The sequence below is a fragment of the Cherax quadricarinatus genome, chromosome 37, assembly GCF_038502225.1.
Source record: "Cherax quadricarinatus isolate ZL_2023a chromosome 37, ASM3850222v1, whole genome shotgun sequence".
Taxonomy (NCBI): Eukaryota; Metazoa; Arthropoda; class Malacostraca; order Decapoda; family Parastacidae; genus Cherax; species Cherax quadricarinatus.
The window spans coordinates 6,891,052-6,905,427 of NC_091328.1; the positions used below are offsets into that span (position 1 = coordinate 6,891,052).

General features: G+C 37.7%; 1 protein-coding gene and 1 long non-coding RNA gene across 4 annotated transcripts in view; one reads left to right on the forward strand and one right to left on the reverse strand.

Moving 5' to 3' along the window:
- Nucleotides 1–8,917, reverse strand: part of LOC128701604 (WD repeat-containing protein 91) — a 43,143-nt gene extending 34,226 nt beyond the window's left edge. Inside the window, exons 1-6 of one of the 3 annotated variants that reach the window (XM_053795399.2) lie at nucleotides 8,733–8,916; nucleotides 7,995–8,118; nucleotides 6,992–7,132; nucleotides 4,371–4,486; nucleotides 2,368–2,561; nucleotides 1,085–1,259 (exon numbers count right to left, since the gene is read on the reverse strand). In XM_053795399.2, the coding sequence (XP_053651374.1) occupies nucleotides 1,085–1,259; nucleotides 2,368–2,561; nucleotides 4,371–4,486; nucleotides 6,992–7,132; nucleotides 7,995–8,118; nucleotides 8,733–8,864 (882 nt within the window). In that variant the 5' untranslated portion in view covers nucleotides 8,865–8,916. Of the gene's footprint in view, nucleotides 1–1,084; nucleotides 1,260–2,367; nucleotides 2,562–4,370; nucleotides 4,487–6,991; nucleotides 7,133–7,994; nucleotides 8,119–8,522; nucleotides 8,649–8,732 lie in introns of those variants that run through there. The other 2 variants (XM_053795406.2, XM_053795415.2) reach the window with 2 other exon arrangements.
- A 2,618-nt stretch (nucleotides 8,918–11,535) lies between these two features.
- Nucleotides 11,536–13,483, forward strand: LOC128703440 (uncharacterized). The gene is made up of 3 exons (XR_008409257.2): nucleotides 11,536–11,682; nucleotides 13,079–13,172; nucleotides 13,340–13,483. It is a non-coding gene; the product is annotated as an uncharacterized lncRNA (long non-coding RNA).
- Nucleotides 13,484–14,376: the final 893 nt, after the last annotated feature.

Below are 14,376 nucleotides of genomic sequence, written 5' to 3' on the forward strand. Positions count from 1 at the left end.
TAAAATAAAATCATTACAAAAGTGTGATGTTGATATTCAGTAGTAAGGTTCGACATACGTCCATTTTGACTTACGACCGGTTAGTCGGAACCAAGCTTGGTCGTAAGTCGGATGGTGCCTGTATTATTAATATTATTATTATTACTAATTTTTTTTTTTACATGTTGGCCATTTTCCACTGAGGCAGGGTGACCCAAAAAGAAAAACTCAAAAAGAAAGAAAAAACTTTCATCATCGTTCAACACTTTCACCATCATTCATACATAATCACTGTCTTTGCAGAGGCGCTCAGATATGACAGTTTAGATGTCCCTCTTGTTATTATTATTATTATTCTTTCAACAAACTGGCTGTATCATACCGAGGCAGGGTGGCTCAAAAAGAAAAATGAAATTTCCTCTTTTTAAATTTAGTAATATACATAGGAGAAGGGGTTACTAGCCCTTTGCTCCCAGCATTTTAGTCACCTCTTATGACATGCATGGCTTACAGAGGAAGAATTCTGTTCCACTTCTCCATAGAGATTATTATTATAACATTTATCAGGAGAGAGGGAGTGCTAACTTCATATGAATCTCCTGGAAAGCAAACAGTGAATTTAATTAATTCATTATCCAACTTTTTGATTATCTAACCTGATTCAGGTTGTATCAGGATCAAATAATGTGAAAACCTGTACAGTACAAGAATATTCTGTTTCACAGTAACAAACCTACATAACTACCACATATGTGTATTCTAGTAGCTTAATTTATGGTTCTTTAGAGGTAGAATAATTAATGTGGGCCATAGGCCTATACTGTAGACAGAATGCCAAGCAGAAATAACAATTATGTAAAACTATGTTTAAACAATGATTTATTTTCACTGCCATAAAATAATTGAATTAGGTAATCTGTTTCAGGTTTAATCCTTAAAGGGAAGGGAAGGCCTTTGATGCTGGTGAATACCTCTAGTTTCCAGGAATTAATGCTATTCTTTCCTTCCTTGGATGAAACCTGTTTACCTTCTACTCTCTGAACTCTGTATAACCCACATGAATTTACCACTTCCCCATAAATATAACAAGTTAATGAAAACTGACTTGATTACTAGTTGATGGTGCCTGACTCGTGGAAGGGCTGGGCTGAGGGATCATTGAGACACCACCACCACCTACTCCTTTTCGACCAAGGATTGGTGATGTTGGAAGGCCACCTCCAAGTCCAAAGAGGATTGTTTTTAAAGATTTCAGCTGGCTATCAGATGATGGAGCTTCCCTGTTAATAATTAAAATTAGTTTATTGCTCACTTCTCATTGGTTGGTTCATTAAATTTAAAACCTATCTCTATGCAGTGATCATTAAAGCTGCAGAGTGCCTGTTCATCACATGTCCAGAATTTTATAACCTCTAAACAGTGATTAAGGTAAACTCTTGGTATATACCTGGTACACTAAGAGTTACAGTATACACCTATCAATGTACATATCTTTGTTTCTTCTCATTCATGTAATATTTCAAATGCATTATTAGTTTTTATTACTATTATCTGTGAAAGTTATGCAAAATAACTATAAAATTATTCAAAACCCACTTATATCAACCTAAAACTTGCTGTATCATGTAATGTGCTCTGTATGATTGTCTAGGTGAAGAAGAAGTAGGTAAAATAGCCAGTGTTTATTGATGCCTCACACTACATGCTGACAGTAGGTGGAACAGTTTTACATTCACTACCTGGACAGGCCTCTTACAGATGCATTACTGACAGACACCCTTTCCCAATTCTTGAACATACACTCTAAAGGCTCCTTTTTTGTGCAACTCAACATCTAAATCCACATACAAAAAAAAGCATGTTGGTGAACTTCAAGGATATTCGAAAGATGACAGTCATATGTTCAGAACATAGAGAAAATAGAGCTACAGTATCTAGTTGCCCTAGACACATATGCTGAAATGCTTTTAAATAAGCATCAATGCTGAGGACATAAATGACGAGTCTTACAGAACCTATAAAGTAAGTACTTGAATCTGTATATATAAAAAGGATATTATGTTGTCAAAGAAATTCAGGTCATGAGTTTAAAATAAATCAGGATGGATCAAAATGTGGGTTAATGGTAAATTTTCAGATTTTGACCACTGGTAAAATGTGAGTAATCTCCAGAGACTCCATTAGTAGTTCACTACATTTAGGATGTTACTTCTCAGTGATAAGAGAAATTAAAAGCTAATAAGAGATTGATTAACTAGCATATTACAATATCAAATTTACCCAGCCAAAAATGATGAATATTTGTGTCCAAATTATTTGAAGATAATGTCTAACTGAGAATTAAAGAAATATATATATATCCTTTGAATACCATACAATTTCACTTACTGGGCAATATTATAAAAGTCATCCATAAGATGTGGAGGAGGTGGTGGGTCTGGTACACTCAGGTGCTCCAAGGTTGGCTGGTCACAAGTAGTGAGAGCTGCTAGACGTGCTCGCAAAAGCTCATTCTCTTCCTGAAGTTTTGCAATCTTGGATGCTTCTTCACGGTAGCTGGCTAACGTTGGTAATTCAATACTCTGTTGAGATATAAAAAGCTTTTAGTATTTATAGAAGATGTCAGAATTGACTATACGCACCTCACTTAGTGTTAAGGGTGTGTACTAAAAATTTCTTAGGTAAATTTCCATTGTACCAGCGAACCACAAAAATATACATATAAATTTAGACATGTATGAGCAGATAAACATTTACCCATAAAAAGTGTAACAATAACATATACATTACCACATTCACATAAGCTTGCTGGATGCTCAACTAAAATTTTGAACATATTTAACCCTTAAACTGTCCAAACGTAGATCTACGTCCACGTGCGGGAGGGCTCCGAACGTAGATCTACGTTTTTTTTTACATGCTTTCAAATGGGGAATATCAAGGTCGGAGCACTACACACGTGAACGTAGATCTACGTTTGGACAGTTTAAGGGTTAATGAATTATCATAAATCAAAGCTAAAACAAATACTGTGCCTAAACAGCCCAATCATGAAATTCATTTTACTTCACTAAAACAAATTTCTTTTTGTTACTATCATCATCTTTCTTTCAACAAAACAGCCATATCCTGCCGAAGCAGGGTGGCCCAAAAAGAAAAACTAAAGTTTCTCTTTTTAACTTCAGTAATGTATACAGAAGGGGTTACTAGTCCTATACTCCCAGCATTTCAGTCGCCTCTTACAACACGCATGGCTTACGGAGGAAGAATTCTGTTCCACTTCCCCATGGAAATAAAAGGAAATAAACAAGGACAAGAACTAGTAAGAAAAATAGAAGAAAACCCAGAGGGGTGTGTATATAGTATATGCTTGTAAATGTATGTGTAGTGTGACCTAAGTGTAAGTAGAAGTAGCAAGACGTACCTGAAACCTTGCATGTTTATGAGACAAAAAAAAATAAATAAAAAAATAAAATAAAATAAACCAGCAACCCTACCATCATGTAAAACAATCACAGGCTTTTGTTTTACACTCACTTGGCAGGATGGTAGTACATACCTGCCTGGGCAATTGCTGTCTACCAACTTATTACCTTGGTGTTACTATCATATTATTACATATTGTAGATATCTTATTAAGTACACCCTGTATCCCTTGTCTTTCTCATAATTCTGCCCATTATTTTTTAATTTACTATCATTAACCTGCATCACATCACTTATTTATTCCTATTATTTTTTATTCCACTGTATCATGTTATGTATTCTGCCTATCCGATTATTAATTTTTTTTTTTAACAAGTCGGCCATCTCCCATCGGGGCAGGGTGACCCAAAAAAAAAAGAAAATCCCCAAAAAGAAAATACTTTCATCATCATTCAACACTTTCACCTCACTAACACATAATCACTGTTTTTGCAGAGGTGCTCAGAATACAACAATTTAGAAGCATATACGTGTAAAGATACACAACATATCCCTCCAAACTGCCAATATCCCAAACCCCTCCTTTAAAGTGCAGGCATTGTACTTCCCATTTCCAGGACTCAAATCCATATAAAAATAACCAGTTTCCCTGAATCCTTTCACTAAATATTACCCTGCTCACACTCCAACAGCTCGTCAGGTCCCAAATACCATTCGTCTCCATTCACTCCTTGACTCCTATCTAACATGCTCACTAATCAATACTTTACACCCGTGAGCTATGGCCAGTTCTAATATGTACATGTTTATTCTTCTTGGTCATCAATACCTTGAATTAAATTCACAAGCTTAAATATCCAAGAAGGGAAAAAAAAAGTTCTCAATTCCTGTAAAAATGCTGATATTTTACTTATTTATTTAATGAAATAGGAAAAGTTAGCCAATCATAATAAGCCTTGTCCTACCTGGAAGACAACAGCAAGGAAATTGTGTAGAGATACCAGGAGTGTGTCCTGCCACTGTCTTGTGAAGTACATAGCAAATGCGGGGTTTTCTTCCACTCCTTTCAAATATGGCAGAACTGCAATAGCAAAAGAACTAAAGGTAATTTAATTCAGGATTGCAAAATTTGATGGAAAAATTATGGAATTACACAGATGGAAAATTGGTGGCCTATACATAATTTATGCATAGTCTGCCAATTTAGATCGATTCAATTTCTAGCTATTTTGCTAGTATGCCTTCTATTCCATCCAATAAGCACAAGAAACCACCAATTCAACTATCAGAATTGCCACATACTGTACACAAAAGTCTGTAATTTAGCTAATATTACACAAAGCCCCCAAAAATTAAATTTAAAAACAGTCCAAAATAAACAATGTGGGTATTTCAGTTCATTAATCACATTGCCAGGCCTCTCTTATATAACACTTACCCTCCATTTTGATTCCATCATCATCCAAAAAAATCTAAGTTTTACCCTATTTCTCGGATAAATAAAATATAACCATGAATGATTAGTCATGAGTTAGGCTGTCTCAATAACTGAAGCAAACATGGTAAAAACCCATAAAACAGACTATGGGGGGCCCCTGCCCTTCCTTAGGAAATTACCAAAAAACAAAATATTTCCGCCTCTCTAAATCCTCTTTCAGACCTCCGGTCATGTCAATAATGCATGCACAATACACAGAAAAAGCCACAGCCATATAAGGAACTGGAATGAGGTCAGACACATTGACAAATGCAAAAATTTACACAGACGTTGCTGCCTTGAGTCAGCAGCTATCAGTTTGGCTAACAAAGTTATACACAACACCAGGAGTTGCAACATTCAGCCAATACAACTGCACACAGCACCAGCAGTTGCAGCATTTCAAGAGTTTAAGCTAAACTGATCCCGGGTTGCTAAAATATAAATAATTGTCTGGTGGAACCACTATACTCTACAGGACTTGCTTACATTATACCTGTCCTTCTCTTCTATATTTACCCAGTTCTTCCTCACTCTGTACTGAACTGAAAAAAGTTCCTGGTAAGCAAAATATATCCTGAGAGAAGTTTCCAAGCATTGCACATTGTCAAATTTATATATATATTTTTTTTTTTTTTTTTTTTTTTTTTCAACAAGTCAGCCGTCTCCCACCGAGGCAGGGTGACCCAAAAAAGAAAGAAAATCCCCAAAAAGAAAATACTTTCATCATCATTCAACACTTTCACCACACTCGCACATTATCACTGTTTTTGCAGAAGTGCTCAGAATACAACAGTCTAGAAGCATACACATATAAAGATACACAACATATCCCTCCAAACTGCCAATATCCCAAACCCCTCCTTTAAAGTGCAGGCATTGTACTTCCCATTTCCAGGACTCAAGTCCGACTATATGAAAATAACCGGTTTCCCTGAATCCCTTCACTAAATATTACCCTGCTCACACTCCAACAGATCGTCAGGTCCCAAGTACCATTCGTCTCCATTCACTCCTATCTAACACGCTCACGCACGCTTGCTGGAAGTCCAAGCCCCTCACCCACAAAACCTCCTTTACCCCCTCCCTCCAACCTTTTCGAGGATGACCCCTACCCTGTCTTCCTTCCCCTACAGATTTATACGCTCTCCATGTCATTCTACTTTGATCCATTCTCTCTAAATGACCAAACCACCTCAACAACCCCTCTTCAGCCCTCTGACTAATACTTTTATTAACTCCACACCTTCTCCTAATTTCCACACTCTGAATTCTCTGCATAATATTTACACCACACATTGCCCTTTGACAGGACATCTCCACCGCCTCGAACTGCCTCCTCGCTGCAGCATTTACAACCCAAGCTTCACACCCATATAAGAGTGTTGGTACCACTATATTTTCATACATTCCCTTCCTTGCCTCCATAGATAATGTTTTTTGTCTCCACATATACCTCAATGCACCACTCACCTTTTTTCCTTCATTAATTCTTTGGTTAACCTCATCCTTCAAACATCCATCCACTGACACATCAACTCCCAAATATCTGAAAACATTCACTTGTTCCATACTCCTCCTCTCCAATTTGGTTTCCAATTTTTCTTTATCTAAATCATTTGATACCCTCATCATGTTACTGTTTTCTATGTTTACTTTCAACTTTCTACCTTTACACACTCTCCCAAACTCATGGTCATAATAGTACTTGGGAAATAGGAGGTAATCAGATTTGATCCATGGAAGGGGAGGGTGACTCCAATTCCTTGAATGAAGAGTCCCTCACCAGCATCAAGGCAACCTTGAAGGGTACAATATTTAATAGAACAAATTACAAATTCTCAGTTATAAATAATCTCATTTTTATGACTTTATACATTATATAATACATATATTTATCATTAGTTATCATATATGTACTTGCTACTACTGGATGGTGACACTCACAGCTTTTGTCTGTGAGTTAAGGGATCAATCCCCAGAAGGATCAAGCCTCCAGTGTTTCACATACTTACAGTTATAATGTGATGTTCTGTAACTCGTATGACATTTCTTTCCTGTTATAACATAGGCCATAAAACTACTTATGACATAATAAAAACAACTTACTGAACCATTCCCTCCATTCAGATTGGCTCTGTAAGTCTGCTGCCATCTTTTCAAAAAACTCTATTAATTTGTCCGGTTTAGTGGTCTGGATAGTATTGATGACATAGAGCCGTAGGATACTTGTTTCTAATTTTCGCACACCTGTAACATTTTAAGACGAGTTATTTTTATAAAAAATAAAAACAGAAAAGTTAATTAAAACCAAAGAAAACTTATTTTATTGTTTCCTGCTTAGTTTGATTACCTACATAGAAGTAGTTTTGTTGTATAAAGAAGCATTAGTTAAATTCAAAGTGAAATTTTATTTGCAAGAACTACAGGGTGTTGATTCAGTTCTGGGATTACATTTTTTGGTACAGTACATTCTAGGAAAAGCCCCTTGTTATGTGAAGCATTTTGGGTAGATTAAAACTGGTACAGGATTCTTTTAAAACAATGGCCACCTCCCACCAAGGTGACTTGAAAAGAAGAAATATTTTCACCGTCACTTATTCAATCACTCTTGCCAGAAGCATGCTGACATCAGTTTAGATAGCCTTCCAAACTGCAACATCGCCAGACTCAAGTCTGGCTAACTAGTTTTCCTGAATTCCTTCATATACTGTAAGTTACCATAGTTATACTCCAACAGCACAACAAGTCACTCACAGCTAATGATCTCACACCAGCCTGTTGGATGTCTAAGCCCCAAGCTCCCAAAACCTTCTTTATCCCCCTTCTTCCAACATGTAATTCAAGTTTTGTGTGACAATTTAGAAGCAATATTTTTTACATGTGCTTAAAAGTGAGTTAGATTACAACAGGGATACAGCAATTGAATAAGATAGCAGCATAAGATGCAACTGACATACTAAATGTTTATAATCCTATACATTGGCACATGAGGTGTTCAAGGTACATATGTAGGTAGAAGACACATCTGTAGTGATCAAGACATTTAACAAGGAAAATATTTGCCATGAGTGGTGCACTAGTGTAAATTATTCAATATTTTATAACATACATGGCAGCAGTGTATGAGGAAGACGAGCGAAAAATCTTCTGTCTAGGTGTGCCCATAATTCCCGAAGTCCTATTAAATCATACGTTTGAATGCTACTCAGCACCTGGTCAACCAAACGATCTACCTGCAAACATACATTAAACGTTTAATTACAGTGTAAATTTTTCTCAAGATTCTATACTATACTACATTTGTGCCTCTTTTACCATCTTGTCAGCATTTTATACCATTTCTCTCAATTCTCTATGTAATGAAAACAAACATAACATAATAACAGTCATGGAATAAGTAAGTTTATTCAGGTATACACAAATACATTTACATAGATTATCATACATAGCAGCATATGTGTAGAGAAACTAGGATAACCCAAAAAAGTCAAAGTGACTTATTTCCATTGGAGAAATGCTAAACTCTTAAGAATCACACAGTAACTAATATTGGTTTCCGCCTCCCTATATCAATGGTGGAACATATTGACATGTTAATAAGGTGGTTTATGGCATTTTGAGAAAACGTTTCACTCACCTGGGTCTTGAGCTCCGATAATGTCCCTGGACGAAACATTTTCTTAACAAAATGTCATAAACCTGTTTCTGTGTCTCAGTAACAAATTCACCCTTGCACCTCTGAGGTTCCATACTTGCTCGGCAATGTAACTTGCAAATTGCACACAAACCAATTAGTAAAAAAAAAAAAAAAGGAAACAAGGTGATTTATTAGTGCGCAGCCACTCACCCGAAAGCCCTTGTCTTTATCAATCTTCAGTTCATTGTCAAGTGACCTCACTGTGTGGCTGAAGCCTCGAAACAACAAATATTCTTTGACCAGCTCGTCCAGGTACTGAAGATGTGACATGTTTACTGGCATCAGCTGATCTGGCAGACAGCTGCCTCTGGTAACACTGATGCTCTCCGCCAATCACAGCGCCGCCTCACCTGGCAACACTGACTCTCTCGGCCAATCAGCGTCGAGATTTATTGTTGGTAAACAATTCGCTGGGAGGGGAAGTGGTGGGGGTTGGGAGGGGGAGGGGGAGTGGGCGGAAGAAGAGGAGGAGGACGAGAGTGGGAGGAAGAGCAGAGGGAGGAGGATAAGGGGAGTGGGAGGAAGAGGACAAGAAGGAAGAAGATAAGGAGAGTGGGAGGAAGAGGAGGAGGATAAGGAGAGTGGGAAGAAGAGGAGGAGGATAAGGAGAGTGGGAGGGAGAGGAGGAGGATAAGAAGAGTGGGAGGAAGAGAGGGGGGAGGAAGGAGTGAGCAATGAATGGATGTCTAAGGCAAATGGTGTAAACTGCTGGTCGGACAGGCACTGCGAAGAACTTGCCATCCCATTCATTGACAAGTGAACAAGTACTCACCTAATTGTGGTTGCAGGGGTCGAGACACAGCTCCTGGCCCCGCTTCTTCACTGATCATTGCTAGGTCCTCTCCCTGCTCCATGAGCTTTATCATACCTCGTCTTAAAGCTATGTATGGTTCCTGCCTCCACTACATCACTTGCTAGACTATTCCACTTCCTAACATCCCTGTGAATCATCTGAGTTTTCATCTTCCAATTGTGACCTCTTCTTTCTGTGTCCCCTCTCTGGAACATCCTGTCTCTCTCCACCTTGTCTATTCCATGCAGTATTTTGTATGTCATTATCATGTCTCCCCTGACCCTCCTGTCCTCCAGTGTCGTCAGGCCGATTTCCCTCAACCTTTCTTCGTAGGATATTCCCGTGAGCTCTGGAACTAACCTTGTTGCAAACCTTTGCAACAAGGTGAGTCTGTGAGTTTTAAGAATCACTGGCGTGGGCTGAGATATTATCTGGGTGGGGTTAACTGGTGTGACCTGACAAGTCAGGTAGGTGGTGATGGCTGCCAATATATAATATAATAATATCTTTATTTCTACAAGTACATGTACAAGTTATACAGATCTACCTGACATCAATGACATACTACTATAAGTAAGTAAGTTTATTCAAGTATACACAAATACAGTTACATAGAATTATCATACATAACAGCATATGTGTAGAGAACCTAGGATAACCCAAAAAAGTCAGACAGAGTGACTTATTTCCATTGGGGTCCTTTAATATAGAAAGCCACTTGTTATGCTGAGCATTTCGGGCAAATTAGGTCAGTTTTGTCCCAGGATGCGACCCACACCAGTCGACTAACACCCAGGTACCCATTTTCTGATAGGGAACATAGACAACCAGTGTAAAGAAACACGCCCAATGTTTCTACCCTCGCCGGGAATTTAACCTGGACATTTGCGAGAGCTTTTGACACTAGGCTGCCCAGGCAACGAAGACCAACCTAAAATGATTCTTTCAATTATATAGGAGTCAGATTAGGCAGAATATAGGCCCACTTAAAAACTACTCGGATCAACTCATCGTCAGTGGCCAGGAAATGTGTACAATCTTCAACACTTATTTCCTCTCAGTTTTATACAGGAAAATACTAATGAAATTCTAGAAATAGTTTTTATATTCATCAGGATGGAAATAAGTTATGCACGATGAAGTCACCATTAACATAGACCTCAGACAAATAGATTAAAACCAAACAAATCCCTGGTTCCTGATGAACTTTTCACAAGAGTTTTAAAAGAATGTAAGGAGGAACTTAGCAAACCATTAGATGGTTTTATCAAGATATAAACTGGCATAGTGCCGGATAAGTGGAAAATGGCAAATGTGATATCTACAAAGCAGGAGACAGGTCGTTAGCTCCGAATTATAGACCAGCTAGCCTAACCTCCATTGTGAGAAAACTAAAGCAATCAATAATTGCTGAGGCTGTTCCAAGCCACATTGAAAGTCATAAGTTACAAAATACAAATACAAATGTTTATTTCTCTGTAAAGATTACAATGTGGGGTTTACATATTATGAAATATTGGTTACAATGTGTGATTTACATATAAAATACTGATTACAATGTGGGCCACTATCATGCCTAGCATGACTAGGCATTTCAGGCAAAAATGAACAATAAATCTCATGATTTTTTACGAGTGTACTAATTTTTTTTCGCTAAGGTATTTAAGGCAGTAGACCATGGTAATAATACTGTGTATATGAACTTCAGTAAAACGGAGGAGGAGGGAGAGAAATTCGCAAGTGTTGGCACATCAAACAATTAATACAACAACTATGATATTAAAGAATGTTAAAATGAGGAAGTAGGAAGAGGAATGAGAGGGAAGGGAGGATCCTCGCCCGAGGATCGAACCCGTGACCTTTCCCTTGTGAGTCAAATTGTTCTGGCCACTGAGCTTTGAACTTAGATGCCTTGATGTCAATGAAGGGCTTTTGACTCGACAAACTGAAGACTCCATGCTCTTCCTTGGATCGAATCTGTTTGCCTTTCATTGCTACCAGGAGATATTATGACTCTTACGAGTTTACCTCGTGGTTCTCACACATAACTGATTAATACATTTAAGAAAATAAATACTTGTAAATATTATAATGAACAAAAAAAAACTTACCTTTAAAATAATAATTAATTTTGAATATTTATTAAAATTAAGAACCACGTAGAAAGGGCACCGGTAGACTCCTACACATTATGTAAGGTGCTCAGTGATTGGTCACCATGGGTAAGCTTGGTGAGGCTGAACCAATAAGAGAGCTTCTTTCATCTTAGTATTATCCTCCACAGCTGATCACCTCGACACTCACAAGGTAGACATTATTAACCACTTATATTGCTCTAGTGTCACAATAAAACACAATATTTACCATATGTATATGATTCATAATGAAGGATCTTGCACATATTAAAATTAGTCTTTATTTCTTTTTCTTCGTATCTAAAATAGTGTCTTTATACAAGCGGCAGACTTGTTTCTTCTATAACGTTCAATTTTCTGTATACAATATCTGAAATATTTATTTCTCAATTAAAATATTATTTATAATGGGCAGTAACACATATGAGGTTTAAATAATTATGTGGCACAATTATAAATTTTTTCCCCCCTCGAGGAGGGAGGTTCCATGATGCTGGTGAGGGGCTCTTGATCTAGGGACTCTGACCCTAGTGAGTTTAGCGCTTTATTTTTTATTATAATCATGATCTAGGGAGTTGGGTCTGTGCTCCACTTCCCTGAATTAAACCTGTATGCCTTCCATCCCCTCCCCCCACATTTTAGACAGGTCAAACTCGCACCCACTCATAAACCTGTCCAGCCTAAAATTCAACCACACAATGGAAAATCAAGGACCCCAATGAAAATAAGTAAGAGATAAGATTTTGTTTGTATTTTTAACCCCAGAGGTTTATCTACCCAGGATAACCCAAGAAATTCAGTGCGTCATTGAGGACTGTCTTGCCTTATTTCCACTGATCTAGGGTCCTTAAATTTTGTCCCCCAGGATGTAACCCACACCAGTAGACTAACACCCAGGTACCTACTTGCTTGCTAGGTGAACAGGACAACTGGTGTAAAGAAACGCCCAATGTTTCCACCCTTGTTGGAGATTGAACTATGGACACTCAGTGTGTAAAGTGAGTGTTGCCTACCAGGCAAGTTTACTTGGGCACAGGTACACAAGTACAGTTATCATACATAGTGTAAGTTGCCTAGGATAACCCTATCTTAATCTTATTTTAACTCCCCCTTAAAAGTCAGTGACTTGTTTCCATTGGGTCCTTGATTTCCACTTTCTTTTTGGTTATCTTGGTGAGTAATTTACACATTAAACTATGTGTGATAATTGTATTTGTGTCTCACAAAATCGTAATGACACGATTGCAAACAAACCATACCCCGGCCGGGATTGAACTCGCGGCTAGCTGGTCTAGTGGCTAACGCTACGGGCTGGAGTTTTGAGACTCTCTGACCGCGGGTTCAATCCCGGCTGGGGTATGGTTTGTATTTGTGTGTACCTGTACCTAAATAAACTTACTGCAAGGCTGCACAGGTCTTCAGTGTTTCAGCTGACCAGAGCAACTGCTGGCTAAATCATCATTTTTTTTTTTTTTTTAGCCAGCATAATGTTCATTGCTTAACCATAATGGTAGTGTATGTGCTGCATAACAAACATCTTACTACAATATGATTTATTAATTTTTCAGATTAAAAATGGCCGGTGATTCAGGTGTAGACAGTTCCCAGTTCAAGGGTTTGTCTCGCTACTTTAATGGAACCACATTGGCTGGAAGAGCTAATGTAAGTTAGTAGAGGATTCACATTTTCTTTTGACATATTTCTTCTTTTGCTAAATATGTATAACCCCCTGTACATTTGACAGTGGTATTCACTCGATCATGAGGATATACTGGTTCAACATTGGTTAAAATTGAAATGTTCTAAGGTTACTTAAATTTTTTTTTCAGGTGGCAAAGGCAACATATGCAGTTGTGGGGCTCCTTATTGCTTATGCAGTGTTTAAACCTTCAAAGAAGTGAATGTGAAAATTTATGCATATATATATATATATATAAATTAGCTCTGTCATGTTAATAAATAGTACTTAGGTGTTTTTGTTTATTATTACCCACGTTTCTGTGAAAGATACAAAGTAAGCTATGAATAACTAATGAATTGTACTTTATTTTGGAAGTTTAATGAATTAGCTTCAGATCACTCTTAAAATCAAATTGTAAGACTAGATTTAGTAATGTGCAAATTGTTGTATTAATCCTTACTGTCCGAACGTAGATCTACGTTCACGTGCGTAGCGCTCCGACCTTTATTTTCCCCATTTGAAAGCATGTAAAAAAAAAGTAGATCTATGTTCAGAGCCCCCCGCACGTGGACGTAGATCTACAACCAATCAGCAACATGCACAGATGAAACAAAAAATGAGCTTATTCCTTTCACCACATAATGATATCCCAAGTCCTTCATGCTGGTAAAATATTCTTAATCTAAGAACAGCTGTATAATCCCTATGAGTTTAGATCTCCCCATATTATTATTATAATAAAAAAGAAGCACTAAACCTACAAGGGTCATATAGTGCAGCAGGGCAGGGAAGGGTGCAGAGGTATTGGGTAGCAAGAGGGAGGGGGATCAGTCCTCCCCATAATAATGATAATTAATCAAAGGATAGTGCTGTATGACCCTTGTGGGTTTAGCGCTTAATTTTTATTGCAATAATTAATCAAGGGACTTGGAGCATACCCTCCTTTCCTTAGATTAAATGTAAGACGTGCCTGATTTCTGAATTATCAGAAATGCTAATCCCATATGGTTCATTCATCACTCCTGCTGAGTTCTGAAAAGTGATGTTGCCGTATAAACCCTATGGATTGGTTTAGCGCTTCCCCATTATAATAATGGGGGAGCATCAGGGGGTAACCCCTTCTCTTGAAGGGGTTACCCCCTGATGCTGTCATCTTATTAGGGGTGTTGGGGGTTGTACCTAAGA